The sequence below is a fragment of the Equus quagga genome, chromosome 7, assembly GCF_021613505.1.
Source record: "Equus quagga isolate Etosha38 chromosome 7, UCLA_HA_Equagga_1.0, whole genome shotgun sequence".
Classification (NCBI taxonomy): Eukaryota; Metazoa; Chordata; class Mammalia; order Perissodactyla; family Equidae; genus Equus; species Equus quagga.
In genome coordinates this window covers 37,340,994-37,361,951 of record NC_060273.1, presented here as the reverse complement: position 1 = coordinate 37,361,951, position 20,958 = coordinate 37,340,994, and the positions used below count along the sequence as shown (strand labels likewise).

The following is a 20,958-nucleotide window of genomic DNA, read 5'->3' as shown; positions in this document are numbered from 1 at the left end:
GTAAGAGTCAAAATAAATCAGAAAGTTCCTGCTCTTAAGGATCTCACGTTCTGCACGGCTGGGGGCGGACATAGAGGTTGTGGACTACAGGCAGGGCACGTCATGGGTTTGAGGCACTGGAGGCAGAAGGGAGTACCTGCTTGAGGCTCAGCAGCAGGATGCGGGAACAATGACTTCGGTCAATCTGCCTTGCTCTAGTTAATGTTTCCTTGATAATGTCACCATAGTCATTGTAGAACTGAGGGAGAGAAAATGGAGAAGATAACGTTTGACCATAAGAAAAGACAGTTTCTGTTTTATTTCTTCCTTCACATCCTAATCATGTCTCCTGCCGAAAGTGCCTCAGGCAGAGAAACATGAACTTAAGCATAAAATAACTCAGACTAGACCTTACCTCTAGCCAATTAGAAGCAAAGCCCCAAAGAAATCAGAGTTTAGGCAAATAAATAAGGGAAGAAACTCTGCCCTCAGCCCATTTCTTGGAGAAGAAGGATAGTAAGCTTGTCAGGGTCCACTCTCTTTCAGCACTGAAGCCTTCACTAGCTGTCTCTCCCCACTAGAACGAAGCTCCATGAAGCAGGAACTTTTCTGTTTTGGTCACTGCTGTGTCCTTAGTGACCGGAATGGTGCTTGGACCATAGCAGGTGCTCAATAAACAGAAATCAATACAGCGGTGGGTTGAGGAAACCTTTTGTGAGGACTGATCCCTCTTCCATTTACTTTTTCCTTCTTACGTTCCCATCACATAGACCGGGTTCACAGAAAAAAAAAAAAGATTTCTGGAGGAAGAATAACATATTTCCTTTCCAATGAATTTCTTCCTCCTAACAGCTTTTTCTCCATAATTATTTACTACTAACGCTTTTTTTTTTAATTCTTCTCCCCCAAGCCCCCTAGTACACAGTTGTATATTCTAGTTGTGAACATTCTAGTTGTGAGTGCCTCTCGTTGTGCTATGTGAGATGCCGCCTCAGCATGGCCTTATGAGTGGTGCCATGTCCGTGCCCAGGATCCGAACCAGTGAAACCCTGGGCAGTTGAAGCACAGCGTGCGAACTTAACCACTTGGCCATGGGGCTGGCCCCACAACTCTCTTTTCTTTGTCCCTTTATTCTAAACTCCGATTACTTTTTCCCACCTACTTCTCCTTTAAGCTTGATACCATCATCTCCCCCACCCTCCTTTCTGTAGTGCTATAGTCTCTGAAGTCATGGCTGTGTTCAACTTGATGTCTCACTGGACCTTGTTGTAGTGTTTGAAAACATCTGAGGCTGCGTCCATCTCCAGCACCCCATAAATCAACAGCTTACAGAACCCGGCCAGGAGGCGGCGACGCTGGTGCAGCTGCTCTATCTTTAAATGATCCTCCTGGGAATGACCTGGCTCACATCAAATGCAGAAAGGAAATATCAGAATCACAGGTTTAGGCCTCCTGCCCCAAATGCCTGAGGCAGGCCCAAGCCCCAAACCCTTATTGAGCCCCAGGTATATATAGAGTCCCTGTACCACCGCCCAGTTCTCCAGGCTGGATGAAGACGTGGTCCATGAGGAAGCTGGCTAGCTCAGACTGGAGAGTGGCTTCAGGAAAAAAGACAAGGGGCCTAAGGAAATCACGTCCCCCTACAATCATCTGAGGGCTGAAGATGAGAAGCAGATCACTTAATAAGACAAAAGCCTGTTGGGGGAAAAAACAATGCTTAAAAAGGACAGAGTATTGACCAAGATGGAAGTTACACAGCTAATTTCTCCTTAGAATGGGGTTCCTCAGACCATGGGGTGAGACCTGCCTCCTTAGTCCCACCTGAGTAAATGCTCACCTGCTCCTGGATCTCAGGAGCCACATCTGAGAGGCAGCTCTGGCAGAGTTCGCAGAAGGCCACCATCCTGCCCTTCAAGCTCATCAGCTGCTTCTGTGGAGACAGTGGCTTGAAGGGAAGGAATGAAGATACAGGCTCCTCCATTCCTGTTCCCCCTACTCAAACCCATATTTACCTGGGAAGCACCTGATCCAGAAACGTGTGTTAGTGTCCAGAGAATGGAAAAATAGACAAGAGTCAAGGCTGGCAGCATCACCTATAAGAACCAAACGTCACAAAAATGAGGGGTAGGTCAGATGAGTGAGGGGCAGATAGGGAGGGAGAGAAAGAAAAAGAGAGAGAGAGACAGACAGACAGGCAGACACACAGTGTAGTGAAGAGAGACAAAAGCAGTGAAGAAGAGAAAAATGAGATTAGGAGAGACCCAATTCCTTTCCTGGTGGAAACGAACTGATTCCAGACCATCTTCAGAGGATTCTATCCTGCCACCTCTCCCTAATTTACCTGAAGTCTCCTAAAATCCCTCAATATTACCCTTGACTCCCAGGAAACCAGAGAAGATGGCCGTTTCAGGCGCTGGAAAGTAAAGTTCACTTTCTAAGAGCGGAATGGAAGGAATGGCACACACGCAATCTTCCCCTCGCGTTTACTCCACATCCCTGGGACTGGAGCCCCCTGCGAGAGTTGGCCACCTAGGACACGGAGCCCTGAAAAACTCCTCGCCTGCCTCTACATCTCCAACTTGCCTGGTGAGGAACCTCTCCTGTGTCCACAGCCTTCCGGAGGAGTCGGTAGCATGGCTCGTAGAGCTCCCAGCGAGTTAGGTCATGAGCACTTGCGGGTGGGGAGAAGGAAACGTTACATTTGAACAGAATGGGAGGAATCAACTCCAGACACCAGTAGGAACAGGAGACGGAGCAGGAGGTGAGCTGCTGACTCACTTGTAGAAGGCAGAGAGGCGCTTCAGAGTGGCTGCCAGACTATACACCTCATCCTCATCTAGGAAGGACGACTGAGGAAGAAAGAAGGTCCATGAATGGGATTTTCCCAAGAACTCAAAGATCCAGGTTCCCTGTCTTGTAGCCCTCTCCCATCTGAGTTTGGGGTGTCCCATCATTCAGCCCCAGTTTCTACCTGCAGCAGCTCTTCAAGTTCCTGTTGGAAGCGGTCGGTCAGCAGATCCACCAGTTGGCTGCGGGCAAAGTCCACCCGGCTGAAGAAGGTGAACTCAGGATTACAGAGCAGATAGAGGGCGTGAGCGCCAGCCTCAAGCACCGCTGGCTCCGCATGCTTCACCACCACCTCCTGGAGTTGCTGCAAGAACAGCTCCAGGTGCTGAGGAAAAAAGGTAGGAGAAGATAGTGTTGTGGGGGAGGTGGGGAGGACAACTCTCCTGGAGGGGAGAAATGCTGGGGGAGATAAGAAATAGGGTTGAAAGCATTAAACTTCAAGGATAAGAAGCCTAAGAAAGGGGAGGCTTACTGATTTTCTGGAACCCAGGTTCTTGAGAAGAACCAGATACTGGCAGTAGAACCTTTGGCTCTGGCAGGGAAGCAGCAAGGTATAGGAAGTACATCTTCCTTCCTCCTCACCTTCTCCAAGCGCCTGGTGCAGTAGATGTTGAGGTCAAAGTAGCTGAGAAGCTGGAGCAGGGGGGCAACCTTCTCTGCATCAGCTGAGAACTGGTGTTTGAGAGGGAGAGCTACTTATCAGCAGATACATTGCTAATTCTTACTCCCATTGCTCACCGGAGGCCATTTCCTTTCACCCACTCATTCCCCGATGCTGAACAGTGGGGCAGCTCTACCTTGGCCAGGAGCTGGGGCAGCAGGGGGATGAGGTGCTCAGTCAGCTTCACTTTGTCATTGGCTTGGATCTTACGTTCTTTAGGGGTTAAGCCCTGGAAATAGAGTCATGGAGGCGGGGGAGGGGGAGGTATGGAGAAACACTGGGTCCAGAGGGTGTGTACATGTATCCCTTCTCCCCACGATCTTACGTACCAGGAAAGAGAAGAGAATTCAGCAGCTGCTTTCATATTTCTGTTTTCCAGAAATGGAATTCTTTGAGGGGCACCCTAACCCAAGACTTGAGGATAAGGATGGACAGTATCTGTCTGCATTCAGTATTGCTAACCAACCTAACCCACTCTTCATGCCATACCTTCCTTCCAGTGACCCGCCCCACAGGTGGGTGACCCTCTGAAGCTTGCTGTACACTGGACACGAGGATTTCTATAAGTGTGCTCTCCTGCACGTCGCCCAGGTCTGGGTTGGTAGGAGGATGAAAAACAGAATCATAGATTAGCCACCCTCCATCTCCAAGTCCCTCAGGTACTCCCACTGCCCACGACACCTATGCCTTTTATAAGTCAGGAAAGAAATCTCTCCTGGTTACCTCCTAGGAGGTAAAAGTTCCCCTTCCCCAGCTACCATGTGGCACATACTCTGGTCCTTCTCCAGAAGCAAGCTTGTCAGACTCTCCCAGTTCTTCAGCTGAGACCCTGCACAGTCCCATAGGCTGTCTACCAAATAAGCTGCATGATCATGGAGCTGTGGAAGAAGGTAAACGTTAAGTTACTGAAGCCACATTAAAAAAACTCTAGGAAGTGGCTACTGATTAACAGGTCTCTCCTTCTATAGTGCCAGCTGTCATCCTTCTGTACCTGCAGGTCTTATGCACAATAGCCAAACAGCTCCTTTCTATACATCACCTCACTCTCCACAAAGAAGGACAGCAGAAGACGGAAGAAAGTCCTCTGGGAGCAGGGGCTTTGGCGTTGCTCTTTCCCATCCACTGTTCTTGTCTCACACTCAGGGTAGAAGAGCCTAGTAGAAGGGACACAGGAAAGGGGCACAGCAAGGGAAGAAATAAGGGGTGGAATAATCACCACGGAGGGAAGAAACAGTGCAAGGAGGGGTATGAGGGAAGAAGAGGCGCAGAGCTAAGGAAAGCCTCAAGGAGCTAAGAGGAGAAAGGAGACACAAAAAGAGACTTTATTAGGTAGGAAGAGTCCTTAGGAAGAGCAGCAACAGTTGAGGGACAGAAAACAACAGAGGATGGTGTTAAAGGAACAAAGGAAAGGAGCCTCACTCACTTCCAGTATAGAAATTCCCCTGCAGCAGAGGCCAGGGCTCGGTTAGAGGCATACACAACAGGGTAGACGCTCTCACAGTCTCCATCTGTCAGCACCCCTTCCATGTTCCTGCCAAGAGAAAAGGAGAAAGAGCAGGTGGACGTGGATGCTGTCTTCTAGCACAACTAAGGCTAGAAACAAAAAGGCAAAAACAATGAGGATTAACTCACAAAGAACTTTTAAATGAAGAATGGAAGACGGAGGGGTATGGAGAGTTAGAGAAGATAGGAAACTTCCCCCCCTGGTGATCCTGTAACTCAGGAAAGACCTGTCTTCCAGTCATTACACAAGGAAGAGTCAACCTATAACAGGTGGAGGGATTGGACTCAGAAGGAGCCTTTCCGAAATTGGAAAGGTAAAAGTCTGAGATGTTTGCCTCCCCACTTTCCAGGACTCACTTAAGGATAACTGTTAGTAACTTGACGGCCTCCACTGCCACATCGTACTCTCGGTCCATGACCATGGAAACCATCCGGTCCTGTTGAAAGGAGAACATCACTCAATACCTCATTTTATCTGTCCGAAAACAACACGCTTTCTTAGAATTTAGAGATTTCTAAAGAGAGGGTATAAAAGCAGATGCTGGGATAGCTATAGACATATAAGAGCAAGAGAAGTGGAAGGATGAGGTAGGGAAACAGGAACCACAAGAAAGAGCCAAGCACAAGGTAAAAGTGAGTCCCATCTCAATTTTACCTTGAAGCGGCTGGTAAACAGTTCCAGGCGTGCAGTCAAGTCCTGGTTGCTGTACAGCCCTTTCAGAGCCTTCAGGCACTTCAGACGGACTTCTCGATGCTATTGAGGAGAATGGGAATATGACTGCTACTCCTCTATTTACCCCTACTGGGCCTCGATACTCCCCTCTCAGATTACTCATTCTGGGCCTCGATGTCCCTTATACGGAGGACTCTGAGATGTCTCAGAGACAATGAACGGCTGTCTTCTTCTTTGAAAAACAAAAGGGTCACAGCAGAATTTAGCAATCACGATGAAAAAGATCTTTTGGCTAGCACCCTAGCACTTGTATTGCCAATCCATCAATAACTTTCTTGCTTTCTCATAGGGAAAGTCTTCCTCCCTTCTACTCTGGTTTTGAGGCATTTCACCTCCTAGATATGTCTTTCTCTCTTCAACCTTATCCTACCCTCCCCAATACTGGGGGAGTTTTGAGGTTCAGTGCCTTGATGGGTTGATCACTGATTACTAGTCAAACACCTAAGCGGCAGGACCAGGAAAAACTGAAGCGTCCTAGGGCAGGGAAGAGGGGAAAGGAGACAGACTCGACTCTCACCTTATCATGCAGGGTCCAGCCAATATATTTTAAATAGCTGTCAGTGAGGAAAGAGGTACTGTAGCTTTGCATCCAACACCCAATCTCCTCGATGCAGATAGCACGGATCTCAGGAAGGACATCCCTAGGCACAGAGAGACAAACTGACCCTTATCACCTTCTCTCCAAACTCACTTTGCATTCTACCAGACATCTCCCTGTAATAGAAGAATCTATTTTCTTGACTAAATATCATGTACCATGCCTTTCATTTCCTCCTCCTAAGGTAAACACAATACATAAAAAAGTAAACATTTTCTTTCTGTAACCAGCCAATAAAATAGTTGAACTTATCCTCCATGCCTCTTTTAAAAACTGATTTTGGAAGTTAATTTAACTGTTGGCCAAATTGAGTGTGTGTTTTATTTAATTCCACTTCAAGAAAAGATTAAATCAGCATTAAGGGTTCTGGAAAGGCAGAGGTTGAAATCTAGGTAAGAGTGAGAAACAAATACCAACACTCTTCTTAACTTAATTCTACCAGTTCTTTGAACAGAATAAAACTCCCCTGCCTTTAGCACAGTAAAACAGCAGGCTGGGCTAGTCAAAGGCTTGCCAAGCTGCACACACTCAGAAAAGCCCTGCCTTTTGGCTCTCTGCTCTTGTCCTCTCAAGTCTCCGGCTCCAGGAAGATGGAGCAAGGGAAGCCTTGGGCAAAGCTGGAGAAGAATACTCAGTAATGCCTCATCTTCTTATTTTCTCTCCCAGAAGAGCTTACAAGATCCTTCATAGGTGGGGATAACCTAAACTTTACAAATTTGAAACACTGACTGTTAGAGTTTTTGCTCTAGCTGCATCAGTTCCGGGACTAAGCAAATAACTCAGGGTTAGGAGGGAGCTGTGCTACTTCTACAGATTCCATAACTAAGCACCAGCTGCTTCAACGAGAGGAGCCCATTAACTCACCTGTACCGATGTACAAAGACACCCCTGAAGAGGGCATTCATCATCCCCTCAATCTCCTCTTGATGCTCTTGGAGCTGAAGGACAAGGAGGAACAGGTCAATCTCTCTTGTACCCCAACAGCATAAGGCCAGAAAAATATAGAAAAGTATGACTTCAACCTACTTCCTATTTATTACAAGACACAATCAGAACCCATAGTATCCTATGTGCCTTTTTAAACCTTCTAATTCTGGAAGAAGGTTTATAGTCAACTAATGCCTCAGAGGTTTCTTTACGTTTGGAGAAAATAACATTCCCTCTGTGATTATTTTGCCTATCTTTGGCTATTCAGAGGCCCTAGCTGGTAGCTATATATGTTTTTGACCAACAATAATTGGGAAAGCAAATTTTTAATAGATAGTTTGTTTGACAGAAGTGGAACAAATAAAAAGAGAAGGAAGAGATTAGATTAGTGGTTCTCAACTAGAAGCTCTCCAGGGGACATACAGCAATATCTGAAGACAATTTTGGTTGTCACAGTGGGGAGACATATTACTGGCACCTAGTGGGTAGAGGCCAGAGATGCTGCTAAATATCCTGCAATGGCACCATAGCCTCCCAATGTCAATAGTGCTATTGTTGAGAAACCCTGGATTAGAAGAAGACTAGGTACCAAGGAAGCAGAATTATAAGGGAACATTCTTTAAGACAACTGACCCTACCTCATCAATAAATCAACATATTGGGGAAAAATGGGTGGAGGTAGAGGTTCTGTATAATTAAAAAAATTTAAAAAACACAACAACCAGGGGCTGGCCCCGTGGTCGAGTGGTTAGGTTCGCGCACTCTGCTGCAGGCGGCCCAGTGTTTCGTTGGTTCAGATCCTGGGCGCAGACATGGCACTGCTCATCAAGCCACGCGTCCCACATGCCATGGCTAGAAGGACCCACAATGAAGAATATACAACTATGTACTGGGAGGCTTTGGGGAGAAAAAGGAAAAAAATAAAATCTTTAAAAAAAAAAAAAAAAAAACGCCCCCTTCCCCCCAAAAACCCACAACAACCAAATGCAATGCATAGTCCTTAATTAAATCCTGGTTAGAATTAACCAGATATAAAAGGTATTTTGAGGACAAATGGGGAAATTCAAACATGAATTAGGATCAGAAAATATTAGGGAATCACTGTTAATATTTTTGGATGTGAAAATATTATTGGAATTATGTAGGAACGTGTCATTTTTTAGAAGACATATTTAAGTCTTTAAGTTGAAGTACCAATATGTCCACAATTTACTATAAAACAGCAAAAAAAAAACCAGAGGAAACAAATATGGTGAAATATTACTTGTTAAATCTAAATAATTTGTATATAGTGTTCATTCTACCAGTGTCTCTATTCTTTTGAATGTTTGAAAAATTTCATACTTAAAAGAAAAGGAAGGAGAGGCATGGAAGGAACAAAGGTGAGTCATTAGTATCAAATTCTACAGAAGTTTGGAAAACGGAGATTGAGAAAAAGTCATTGGCCATAGGGATTAGGAGTCACTGGTTTGGGGAGAATAATTTCAAAGAAAAATGAGGATAGAAGCCAGGTAGCAAAAAGGATTCATTTGGGTATTAAGGAAGTAAGGAAATACTAAAAGGAAGGATAGAAATGGAGTAGCTCACAGAGGAGAAGGGTGAAGGGAAGATTCATGGGCCTATATACATTTATAAGTGAGAAGAAGAAAAGAGTGGGGAGGGAGAGGTTAAAGACAAAAAGGGAAAGAAAACTGATGAAGTAAGAGGCTAGAGAAATCTGAAAAAAAATTCACATTACTGAACATAATTTAAGATCTGAGACAGACCTATGTATTTAAGGTTTAAGATCATACTGGCAGTGAAAATAGCAAAAGAGCATGAAGGAAGTGGAAAGTTCCCTTCTCTAATGATTTAGCAGAGAAGAGATCTTTTGTGAGGACTGGGAAAACAGTCAGTGAGTACAGTTAGACACGGTGAGTTCGGCCAACCTCATGGTGGAGGAGTCTCAGATATTAAGGGGTGGAATTAGTGTTAGCCTCATGACAGATATAGCTATTAAAGGTTTAGTGAGTGTGAAAGATTTTGTTTGGGCTTATGTTTTCCAGCAGTTGTCTTTTAAGTTTAAAAGGAAACAAAGCAAGTACCTATTATGCGCCAAGCTAGGTAATTTACTCATCATCTCATTTAATTTTCATAAAAAGGTAGAATTATCAACATCCCCCCCTTTTTTTTTGGTGAGGAAGATTCACCCTAAGCTAACATCTGTTGCCAGTCTTCCTCTTTTTATGGCTTGAAGAAGCCCTGCACTAACATCTGTGCCAATCTTCCTCTATTTTGTATGTGGGTTGCTATCTCAGCATAGCTGATCAGTGGTAGGTCCATGCACAGAATCTGAACTAGTGAACCCGGGCTGCCGAAGTGGAGTGTGCCGAACTTAACCACTACACCATGGGGCTGGCCCTGAATTATCCCCTTTTTAAAGAGATGGTACTAAAGCTTAGAGGTTACATAAGGCCATGGAGCTAGTAGCTAATTGGAACAGAATTTAAATTCAAGAGTAACTGAAAGGCCTGTGCTCTTTCCATTCCTTGAAAACTCGGCCTCCTTTGTCAGTGGTTGGCTTTAGTTTCCTGAGGTGACCGGTACACTGTACATTTGACTAGAAAGTCAAAACTTAACTCTTTAGATGAGATGGAGGTACAACACTTAAACACTTCTGGTAATGAATGTAGACAATGGAAACCAAGCAACAGTGGCATTACAGAGAAATCCAAAATTTACTCTAAATTAGAAATGATTTCTTGAGCCAACATCCTAGAAACAAGATGAACATGCAACAACCTGACAGAATGGGTCTATTAAACTATTGCCAGACTCCACTATTCGTGATCTGAATGGTTGCTTGGGGGCCTGTGCCTTACTAGAGAGAAGTGCTTGGGGACTGATTAAGTGGGCTGCGGCAGCAGCAGCAGCGGATGAAAGGAAGCTGGGAAAGAGAGGGGGAAGAAGCAGGGAGTACTTCTCACCTCTTTGCGTTTCTCCAACAGGCTCTCTAGCCGCTCAGGTGCTCTCTGTCCCGGCCCCTTACTTCGTTCAGCCTCATACTGACGGTGATTGTAGTCTTTGTGCACACTCAGCTGGAGGGCAACTCTCACCAGGGAGGTCATTAGTGTCATAGCTTTCAGTCAGGAAAAATAAGATAAGGGAATCATTACTTGAGTCAGAGGGGGAAGGGCAGGTTCAAAAAAGATAGAAAAAAAGAGCAGCGAAAATGAAAAGCTAGAACAAAGTGACCCTAAAATCCTATGACTGACTGTTCTGGAGTGGACTTTTTTCTCCCTAACTCTTCTGGGCTTCTTTTAATCCACAGCATATTCCCAATGGTGAGCTATGAGAAATATGTCAAGGCTGGAAATCGTCACTGTGATCCATCCGTTTTTACAACTCCACTAGTGAGAAACTGGATTGAGATTTGGGATAAAAGCAGCATGGCCTTGAAGTAAAGAGCTAAGATGTAGATTGGAAAGATGATCCAGGACTGAAGAGGGGAGGAAAGTCCTACCAATTCTCAGAACATTTACAGAGTAAAAATGAGTGCTTACCAGCCAGGGTGCTAGTGTGACGGAAGGCACGGACTTGGGAGTCTGAGAGGCCAGTGAGCAGGGAGATGAGGTTGTCCATAGGGAAGCCATCATAGAGGAGGCCGTACTGGCATCGAAAGACCAATGTCCTCACAAATTCACAGAAGCTACCCTGGAACTTCTTCCAGGATGGACCTGGAGCTGTCAGGGGATAGTCTCCTGAGTCCTACAGAAGGGTTTACGAGAAGGATGGGAAACTTATTACCAGATGTATGAAGCCATAGGGACTTTGGATGTCAAAATCCAATAGTATAATAAAAATGTATCTCTGTTATATCTCATTTCCTGCTATTCTCAACTCTAGAGGCATATTCAGGTAATATATATGGGTCCCATTTGCCCCCAAGAGATTGAACTTCTCCTTCTAAAGTTATCCTATTTCCCAGACTCAGAAAGAAGAAGATAATGGGCCCTGTATTTTGAAATAAGAGTGGCAAGAGGATCCTGGTTGTCTTCCTCCACCTCATTGAACTGTTCTGTTAGGTGCCGGATGATCTCTGAGTTGGACATCTTCCTGAACATCTCTTGGGTCACAGTGCCTGAGGAACGGAGGAGATGAGACACTTACAAGGAAAATAACAGGACACTGTGACTATTTACACATACACCTAAAGATGAGCTACGGAATATACTAGAAAGAGCTTAGGTGGGGAATCAGAAGACCTGCATTCTAGTCATAAATCTGCTACCATCTGACTGTGTATCTGCTCTAAGGCAACCTTTCTAGAAAACCCAAAGAAATCAATTAGTGGAAAACGACAGTTAAAAAAAAAAATCCAAACAAACTAAAACCAAAGAAAGCAATAAAACTACACTGATTCTGGATTCTTATAATACAACCTACCTGAGACTATATGCCCCAATAAATTAGGTCATGGACTTTGGGGATCTGGGGGCCCACAGCTTCAGTAGAGAAATATGGGATAAAGTGGCTGAGAAATAAGGAGTAAGAAAATAAAAGATTATTTCATCTAGAGAAAGGAAGACTAAAAGATGTCTGATGGTCCATTTCCAAATTTGTGAATATCAATAACGTTGCATTAGTACGAACAGTTATTTTTCCCCAAAGGGTCTTATCTACAAACCAGCATAGTTTCCTACTGGGTCACTTCCAATCAACATTGTAGTTAAATAAGTGAAACTTTTCTTATGCTTTACTTTCTCCCTTTATTTAAGACATACCTAATCCTACTCATTAAATGGAGGAAAAGTTTCATAACATTGGAGCAAAAAGCTGGGAATTAGAAAGGGGTACGAATTTCCTCACCTTTACATCCACAAGATCGGATGAAAAAGTTAACGAGCTCCAGGAATCCTGCATCCTGGTCTTGCTTGTAGCTATCCAGCCACTCATCCACCAAAGACTAGGAAAACAATATGGATGATTTTTATTGCTGGAAATATGACAGACTAGAAATCCTGTATGACCTTCCCAATTGAAGTATCTAAACTTCTGATTAAAATATTAAAAACATGTTTTACAATGTATTGCTGAACTGGAATGAAAGGCAGAATTTTGTATAGGCCAAAAATGAAGTGAAGGTAGCAATACTGGGAGATGAGCAAGCTGACTTTTGCCCTGAGGGGTCTATGAAACCCTGGGAATTCTGGCTTTCTGTCCAGAGGACCACATGGAATGCAGAACATTGGCGACAGAGCCTGAGGGCTTTCCAAGAAGAGTAGTCCAAAAGGAGGCTCCTGCATAAAGCTGGGTCCTGCAAAGAGTCACATCCTCGTAAAAGCAAGAATGAGCAATAAATCTACAGGTCAGAAGGGGACAGCAAGAAAAGTAACTTGTTACGACCTTAGTGTGAGGTGGAGGGGAAAAATAGAATTCTCCCTTGAGAATTCATAACTATAAACCAGCTCTCATGTCTGGATTTTCAGTCCAGATTCACACTGCCTAACCAATCAGAATAATCTCAGAGAAGTTAATTAAAAGTGATTCTGCAGTGTCCCCAGTCAACTAACAGAAGCAAATGCAGGTTCCTCTCTTAAAAACCCACCTTCAACCCAGGCCCCAAAGAATTCCAACATACAGAGCTCCATGGAAAATGAGCGGCTCACAGTAAAACCTAGTAAAGAAACAAGGCACTGAAAGTAAGAATTAGCAGAAAAAACAGACAGTAGAATTATACTCACAGACTTCAGACACTAGCGTTATTACAGATTATAAAGTTATTATCCTAACTATGATTAAAGAAATAAAAGAGAATCTTGCAAGCAGAAGCAAAGAACAATCAATTTTGAAAAAGGCCAAACAAAATTTGTAGAAGTGGAAAATATAATAAATCAAGTTTAAGACTTCAATGACTGGATTAAAAGCAGATTGGACAGAGAACAGAAGATGAGTGAACTAGAAGATTAAGTCAAAGAAATTATCCACAATGCAATCCATAGAGACTAACAGAAATAATGAAAGAGCTATTAAGAGACATGGAGAATAGAGTGAGTTCTAATGATGTCTAACTGAATTCTAGAAGATAATAGAATGAGAAAGAGGCAGTATTTATAAAGAATTTTCATAGTTGTTGAAAGACACCAATTCTCAGAGCCTGGAAGCTAATGGATCTCAAGTATGACAAATAAAAAGAAAATTTACACCTACAAACATTCTATAAAACATCAGAACACAAAAGTAAAAAAAATCTTAAAAATAGTCAAAGCAAAAAGAGATCACTTACAAAGGATTTGCATTTAACACTTACAAACAAAAACATTTCCAAATTAGATCTGCACAAATATGTTAGCCCCTAGCCATATGTGGTTATTAGAATTAAATCAAATAAAAATTAAAAATTCAGTTCTTCAGTCACATCAGCCACGTTTCAAGCACTCAACAGCCACATATGACTAATGGATACTATACTAAACATCAGTGATATAGAACGTTTCCACAGGTACAAATTGTCGTATTAGCACTAACTTAGACTGATAGCTGACTTTCAGCAGCAATAAGGGAAGTTAGAAAGCAGTGAAATCATCTTTTTAACATGCTGAGAGAAAAAACGTCATCTTAGAATTGTAAACCCAGCAAACAACCTTTCAAGAACAAGGGTAAAACACATTTTATACAAGCAAAAAAATGAGTTTGTTAGTAAACTCCATCTAAAGGAAATTTTAAAGAATAAACTTTGAACCACAAGAGAATGATTCTGTATGGAAGATATGAGAAGGAATGGTAAAAAAAAAAATGATAAAAATGTAGGTAAGTATAAACAAACACTGTATAAAACAGTAATGTCTAATTTGTTGGGAGAGGGGGAATGGACAGAACGAAAACACTGTACAACAGCATATAAATTGGAAGGGGCAGTTGGAATTAAAACGTGCTTAGGTTCTTGCAGAAGACAGAAATCCAAAAGCAAGCAAGGAAAGGTGAAAAAGAAACAGAAAAGGGAAGTTAAAGTGAAAGCACATAAAATTATAGAAATAAATTCAAATGATCAGTAGCGACAATAAATGTAAATGAACTAAACTCTCATTAAAGGAGAGATTAACAGCATGGATTAAAGAACATAATCCAGATATATGCTGTATGCAAGAGACAGACTCCAAACCTACATAGAAAATTGAAAGTAAAAGGAAAGAAGACACTAGGCAAATACTAACCAAAAATAAAGCTAGTGTAGGTTTGTTAATACAAAACAATATTTTGTCTTAAAGTATAAAGATAAAAGTGTCCGTATATAAGAAAAAAGGTTCAATTTACTAGGAAACAAAGCCTTAAAATATTTAAGGCAAAGATGGGCATGAATACAAAAGGAGCAACTGAAAAAGTCACCTTTGTAGATTTTAACACACCTCGCACTGTAATTGATATATCAAACAACACCACCCTCCCCCCCAAAAAACTCAGTAAAAATATCAAAGCAGTTATCACATTTAACATTTTTGATCTCACCCAAGAGAACACTGCACCCAACAATTGGAGAACACATAATCTCTTCAAGCACACGTAAAATAGTTTCGGAAATGGACTAAACGCTAGGTCAGAAAGTTAGTCTCTATAAGTTTCAAGGACCACATTTTTTTATTACAATATAGAAACTACAATCAATAATAGAAATATAAATAGAAAAACTCCATATGTGTGAAAATTTAAAACTTTTCTAAAAACTATAAAAGTCTACGTTACACACCAACATGGGTGAATATCAAACAATTGAAATAATTAAGTCAGAGAAGACTATATAAAGAATGATTCAGGGGCCAGCCCCGTGGCTGAGTGGTTAAGTTCATGCGCTCTGCTTCTGTGGTCCAGGGTTTCACTGTTCGGATCCTGGGAGTGGACCTAATACTGCTCATCAAGCCATGCTGAGGCAGTGTCCCACATACCAGAGCCAGAAGGACCTACAACTAGAATATACAACTACGTACTGGGGGGCTTTGGGGAGAAGGAAAAAAAAAAGAGGAAGATTGGCAACAGATGTTAGCTCAGTGACAGTCTTCCTCAAAAAAAAAAAAGAATTCATTTATTTAATTAAGGAACACATTCATTGGTGATAAAACTATAATAAAAGACAAGGGAATGATTAACAAAATTTACTTTAGTGGCTATCTCTGGGTGGTGAGGGGACTGTGGGGGTAGGGTGGAGAGAAGATATACAAGGGCCTCTACAGTACTATTAATGTTTCATTTCTCGAGCTGGGGCTAGAGATCTGGGTGCTCATTTAAAAAATTTAAAATTACATATTAGCCTTATACGATTTTACATGACAATAGAATAACAAGAAAATTATAGAAAAAGAAATGTGGAGAGGGAAAAAAGAATTAAGTATAACTGTCAAAGTGGAGCTAAAAAATGACAAGGGTGAACAAACTGCCATGCACATCCAAGCTTTCTCTCTAGATTATCCAATACCTCTCTTGCCTCCTCTATCAATCAATAAAGGCAAAATCAATCCTGCGATACTTTTAGGAAAGGAACGTTCTCTCTTACCAAGGTCTCCCTTATATCACTTCAAGGATTCACTCCACGGTCTTATCTGTCTTTCATGATATATAGGTTATGTTCACTAAAATGTCCACATTCAAGCAAGTTTGTAGACATTTGTCCTTATCTCTCCACTCTACAAAGGGTGAGATGGTATCAAGAAACAGAGGTGAGACACTCTGTTTTACCTGCATGTCACTTTTGGCAGCCTTCACAGCATCAAAGAGATCACTGGCTGGTGGCTCTGACTCTTTCTGGCCATGACCACGTACCATTTGGGACCCCTTCTTTGGATGTTTTGCCACCTAGTAAGTATAAAGAGATCAGGAACATTTTTAAAAAGTGAAAGTGATGTTGACAATTGGTCTCATCATCATCATCATGCAGGAAGGCTTAAGTTGCCAATTCCACAGCAGAGCTCGAGTTACCGACTCCGAACGAAAATAACTGATTTTTATACTGCAAACTTTATTTCTAACTTTGTCTCCTTTTAAAAGTCCTTTAGCCCCGTTCCTGTTCCTCTATATTCTAACACTGTCTAATCTTATTCTTTTCTCTCCAAAATTTGCCTTCTTCCTACTTCTGTCCCTTAACATTCCTTAGTCTTGCCCTTTCATCAAACATAGCGCCTGAGCCTCTTCTAAGCTTTTTTTTTTTGCCACTTCCCAGACCAGGTTCAAAAAAACAAAACCGACTCACTGGGGTTGTTTTGAGTGGTCGTTTGGCCACTCTCTTCTTCACATTGCGTCTCAAGCTGTCTTCAAAGTCACTGCCTTCATCAGCTGACACAGAATCACTCTCCCTATGAGGGAGCATGGTTCCTTAGATACAATGCCTCAGCCCCTCCACATCAAAGGATAAGTGGATTACAATTTCTCTTTGCCTCTAACTGCACCCCCTCTCCACCGGAAAAACGGATTCAGATTTTAAGAAGAGATGAGCTTACCGGTGCCAGGAGGTAGGGACAAAGTCTTAAAGGAAAACTTTCACTTGAATAACACAATGGAAACAAAGAATGAGGAACTGAGGTGGGTGAAAGACAGCCCCTTCCTCATATTTTCTCTGAACAAGAAAACCAAGTGATATTCACTTAAACAGGCAGGGCGATCACTGCCGGGTCGAGAAAAATCAGCACAGGCTTCGGAAGTCAAATATTACTCGTACATAAACAGGAGATTAACGTGTGCATGCAGGTAAACTTCACCCCTTGAAACAAATTCGCACGTCCTATTGATTAGAGCTAAGTCCACAGCAGAGATAACAATCTGATCCCCAACAGGAGCACTGACAGAAGCAGAAATGATTCAGAGGAGGCCAATTAAAACAACCAGGGGATAAATCAGATCTTGTATGAGATAATTTTTTTCCTGGAAAGATAAAAAAGCAAGATATGCTATCATAACCTTCACAGAATAAGCTCATGAACGGTAACCGATAAGGATAGATGGACTTGTTGATAAAATCGCCAAATAAAGCGACTACAGGGCACCAACTCAAAACTACATCTTATTTCTCAGGCAACAAATACAGAACTCTTTACTCCCCCCGCCCCCCTCCCCCGGAGGGTGTACATGCGGGACGGACATACGCGCTCAGGGAAGGCTGAGAGCATAAGGCATTAAGAACACGCCGGATTTCTCTTGGTGCCAACACCACGTGGGGCGGCCAAAAAGCAGCAGGCAGCGCTGAAGGGGGTCGCTGTTCCAAAGCAGGACAGCGTCTCTGAGGTCTCCATACGCTCACATGCACACAGAGGGCCAGGCGGCCGATGCCGCGGGACCCTGGGACCTTGCCTCCCCAACACCACTCACCCCTCGGAAGCCTGGTCCGAGGCCCTGTCATCACACGGCACGGTGACCGACGAACTGGACGCAGGAAAGCCCCTGTGTCCCCCGGCCACTGCTCCCTGCAGTGGGGAGGACACACGGCTCGGGGAGGAGGCGCTCTGGGGCTGGGAGGAGGAGGAGCGCAGGGTAGGCATGGTGCTCCGGCTGCGGGGAGACAGAGGAAGGGCTCCCACCGCGCCGCTTCTCCAGCCGCGCCCGCCCGGCCCCTTTCTTTCCAAGGGGCCTGCTCTGGGGAGCCTACAGAAAACAACACCAACAGTCTCTCCGGGTCTGGGGATGGGGCTCTCGGCCTCGAGGCCCAGGGTGGGGGAGTTCCTCTCTCAGGGCCGGGAGTGCGCAAGGAGGCCGTATTCTTGGGTCAAAGAGGAGCCTCACTGTCTGAACCTGGAACAGTGACTTCCGGCTGAGCAGGGTTGAGAAAAACTCACGGCCTTGGGTCCCTCAGCTTTCTGTGGTGCCCCCAGCTCCGGCACAGACGCCCGCCGCTGCCCTTCTGCTGGCGGAAGAATCCAGAAAAACGCGGGAAGCCGCGAGTTGCGTTGCGCGCAAGCGCGATTCCAACGCTTGATCCCGGGGCTGCTAATTGTCGCGAGGCTTGCGCGAGAGCGCAAGCTGGTGCTCACCACGTTCCCATCACGCCGCTCTGGCAGCCTCGTGCAGCCACGAGCTCTCAGGCGTGCCGCTCAGTCACGTGGTCCCAAGCACGCCGGCCGCCCGCTTTGGCCTTGCTCCACTCCGGCCCCGCCCCCTTTGCCTCCAATTTCCCCCTCCATTGGCCGGGCTTCGCACTAGACTAGTAGTAGCCCCTTCAATCTGGCTTCTCAACTGCTATAGGCTGGGCTCCACCCAGGCCCCGCCTTTCGAGCCGGATCGCCACGCCCCCGGGAAAGGCCACGCCCCTCCCCCTGCCTCTGTAGTTTAGCAGGGTCCCGCCCCCCCGCCGAGCTTCCCCACCTCATTGGCTAAATTTCTCCCTGGGCCCCGCCCCTTAGGCCGGCTCCTTTCCATCATTGGCGGGGCCCCTCCTCGCGCCCCGCCCCTGTCCGGCTCCCCGCTCCCATTGTTTCGGCAGATGCCGCCTGGTCCAGCTATCGTGCTCGGTGTTCAGTTTTCGGAAGTCGCGCTCTTTCTCTGGCCGGCGGGGTGGTCCCGCGGCAGAGAACCGGCTTCCCGAGTTCGGGCGGCTCTTCTTTTCTCCTTAGGACCCACTTTGCTGTCCCAGGGCGGCAGCAGCTATGTCCGCGCTGCGATCTCTTCTGCTACTGCTGCTGCCTCTGTGTCCCGGTCCTGGTGCTGGACCCGGGAGCGAGGCAAAGGTCACCCGGAGTTGCACTGAGACCCGGCAGGTGCTGGGGGCCCGGGGATATAGCTTAAGCCTACTCCCTCCCGCCCTGATCTCAGGTGAGGAGAAAGAGGAAGACTAGAGTATCGGGGGACAAGGGTGGGGGGCGGAGGCGGGTCCTCCCCATCTTACGATAACTCTCTTTCTTTCAGAGTGACCCTTATAATCATCTTTTCGTCCCGTACTAATAATGCCTCTCCTCCTCCTGAACTTCCTTGCCAGGATCACAATAACTCTCCTGTTCACAGAATAGCTCTCTTACTCCACCCCCACCCCAGGAATCCCTTTCTAGTAATTAGCATCCCCCTCTGTGTTTCTTTCTTCACAGCCCAATTTCTTCGCCTGGCTATTTCTAGGAGCTCTTTCTCTGATAATACTTTATTGCTTACCAAGTAACCCCATCCCTCCAAACCCCATTCTTCTCATAGAAGCGATCCTGTAATTCTTTAGAGGCCTGGGGTGTGCGATGTTGGGGCAGGTCACCTGAGGACCCTCTGATCAATAATTTGGCCCATCATTATTTGATCCCTTGTCTAATGGCAGTAGACTTGGGATAGGTGAGGCGACAATAAGGAGGGGGTAGGGTCAGGTGTGAATGAGGGGGGCAGACAATAGAAAAGAGACCAGACAGGTGGAAGAGAAGGGATGGCTCCCAGAGACTGGCAGGAGAAGGAAGGAATTTCAAGCATCACTTCCCACCATTCCTCTGTGTCTCCTCTGTTCAGGTGAGCACCTCCGGATCTGTCCCCAGGAGTACACCTGCTGTTCCAGTGAGATAGAGCAGAGGCTGACGTGGGAGACTGAGGCCACCTTCCGAGGCCTGGTGGAGGAGAGCGGCTCCTTCCTGGTTCACACACTGGCTGCCCGGCACAGAAAATTTGATGGTGAGGACTTGGGGTCCCGAACCTGGCCTCACACCTCCTCTTTGTGCTCATGACCCCAGCAAGCATTCTGCCATCACTCCCTACTCCATCCCTAAGGCACCCCGGTCCTGGCTTAGCCCCCTCTCCCCACCCCAGGCTCTCTCTAGCATTCTGTCCCCCCATTCCCAGTCTGCCCAGGTCTCAGAGAGTTGCTCAGTTTCTAACTCACCTGTCTTTTCTCTTCTCTCCCCTTCCCCATCTCTTCCTGCTTCTGCCCTTTTCCATCCTTCTCTGGCCTCACCCCACCTCATACCCCTTTCTCTGCATTTGCCACAGAGGCTTTTCGGGAGATGCTCTCATCATCTGAGCACTCCCTGGCCCTGCTCTTCCACCGCTCCTATGGCCGCCTGTATTCCCAGTACAGCGCCTTATTCAGTGGCCTGTTCTCTCGGCTGCGGGATTACTATGAGAGGTCCAGTGAGGGGTTAGATGATGCCTTGGTGGATTTCTGGGCACAGCTCCTGGAGAGAATGTTTCCCCTGCTGCACCCACAGTACATCTTCTCCCCTGACTACCTGTTCTGCCTCACGCGCTTCGCCTCCTCTGCTGATGACTCTCTGAAGCCTTTCGGGGACTCACCCCGCCGCCTCCGCCTGCAGGTGAGGGGCCCCAAGGCCTGAGCTTCAGCCACCTCTGACCTAGTGATCTCTGAACTGTGCACCACTCACTTCCAACCCAATGAGCCTTTTGCGCCCCAGTCACCCCTGAGCCGGCGATCCCCCCATCCTGCATGGCAGCCGTCTCTGACCTAGTGCCCTTATCTTGAGCCCCTGTCACCTCTGCTTGACCCAGCGCTCCTTGGTCTCCTTTAATTGGATACTCCCCTCCCCTACTCTGTGCTCTAGTTTCACACAAATTACTGACCCACTCACCTGCTCTTGACCCCCAGCCACCTTTCTGCCAACTCCTCCCTAATCCTAATATCTTGACTTCTTCTGGTTGAACTAAATGTGAATTAGGCACTTAATGTTTGAGAAGGATTTTTACTTATAGTATCTCATTTAATTGTCATCATAACTCTGCAAGGTAGCTATTAGTATCCCTATTTTACAGATGAGAAAACTGAGCCTCCCAGAGGTT

General features: G+C 45.3%; 2 protein-coding genes across 6 annotated transcripts in view; one reads left to right on the top strand and one right to left on the bottom strand.

The window, feature by feature from the left end:
* Positions 1-19,786, bottom strand: part of STAG3 (stromal antigen 3) — a 27,153-nt gene extending 7,367 nt beyond the window's left edge. The window contains exons 1-28 of one of the 5 annotated variants that reach the window (XM_046665995.1): positions 19,655-19,786; positions 18,042-18,109; positions 17,578-17,757; positions 16,466-16,568; positions 15,955-16,071; positions 12,097-12,193; positions 11,292-11,368; positions 10,791-10,995; positions 10,215-10,366; positions 7,186-7,259; positions 6,241-6,364; positions 5,646-5,744; positions 5,348-5,427; positions 5,120-5,251; positions 4,911-5,018; positions 4,527-4,641; positions 4,260-4,365; positions 3,977-4,080; positions 3,624-3,716; positions 3,409-3,498; positions 2,951-3,151; positions 2,758-2,828; positions 2,563-2,650; positions 1,992-2,072; positions 1,817-1,924; positions 1,506-1,674; positions 1,242-1,378; positions 137-238 (exon numbers count right to left, since the gene is read on the bottom strand). In XM_046665995.1, coding sequence (XP_046521951.1) covers positions 137-238; positions 1,242-1,378; positions 1,506-1,674; positions 1,817-1,924; positions 1,992-2,072; positions 2,563-2,650; positions 2,758-2,828; positions 2,951-3,151; positions 3,409-3,498; positions 3,624-3,716; positions 3,977-4,080; positions 4,260-4,365; positions 4,527-4,641; positions 4,911-5,018; positions 5,120-5,251; positions 5,348-5,427; positions 5,646-5,744; positions 6,241-6,364; positions 7,186-7,259; positions 10,215-10,366; positions 10,791-10,995; positions 11,292-11,368; positions 12,097-12,193; positions 15,955-16,071; positions 16,466-16,568; positions 17,578-17,757; positions 18,042-18,109; positions 19,655-19,657 — 3,084 coding nt within the window. In that variant the 5' untranslated portion in view covers positions 19,658-19,786. The remainder of the gene's footprint in view (positions 1-136; positions 239-1,241; positions 1,379-1,505; positions 1,675-1,816; positions 1,925-1,991; positions 2,073-2,562; positions 2,651-2,757; positions 2,829-2,950; positions 3,152-3,408; positions 3,499-3,623; positions 3,717-3,976; positions 4,081-4,259; positions 4,366-4,526; positions 4,642-4,910; positions 5,019-5,119; positions 5,252-5,347; positions 5,428-5,645; positions 5,745-6,240; positions 6,365-7,185; positions 7,260-10,214; positions 10,367-10,790; positions 10,996-11,291; positions 11,369-12,096; positions 12,194-15,954; positions 16,072-16,465; positions 16,569-17,577; positions 17,758-18,041; positions 18,110-19,654) is intronic. The other 4 variants (XM_046665998.1, XM_046665997.1, XM_046665999.1 and 1 more) reach the window with 4 other exon arrangements.
* GPC2 (glypican 2) overlaps positions 18,849-20,958 on the top strand; it is a 6,349-nt gene continuing 4,239 nt past the window's right edge. Inside the window, exons 1-3 of the mRNA XM_046666005.1 lie at positions 18,849-19,014; positions 19,681-19,839; positions 20,155-20,477. Of these exons, the coding sequence (XP_046521961.1) occupies positions 18,849-19,014; positions 19,681-19,839; positions 20,155-20,477 (648 nt within the window). The remainder of the gene's footprint in view (positions 19,015-19,680; positions 19,840-20,154; positions 20,478-20,958) is intronic.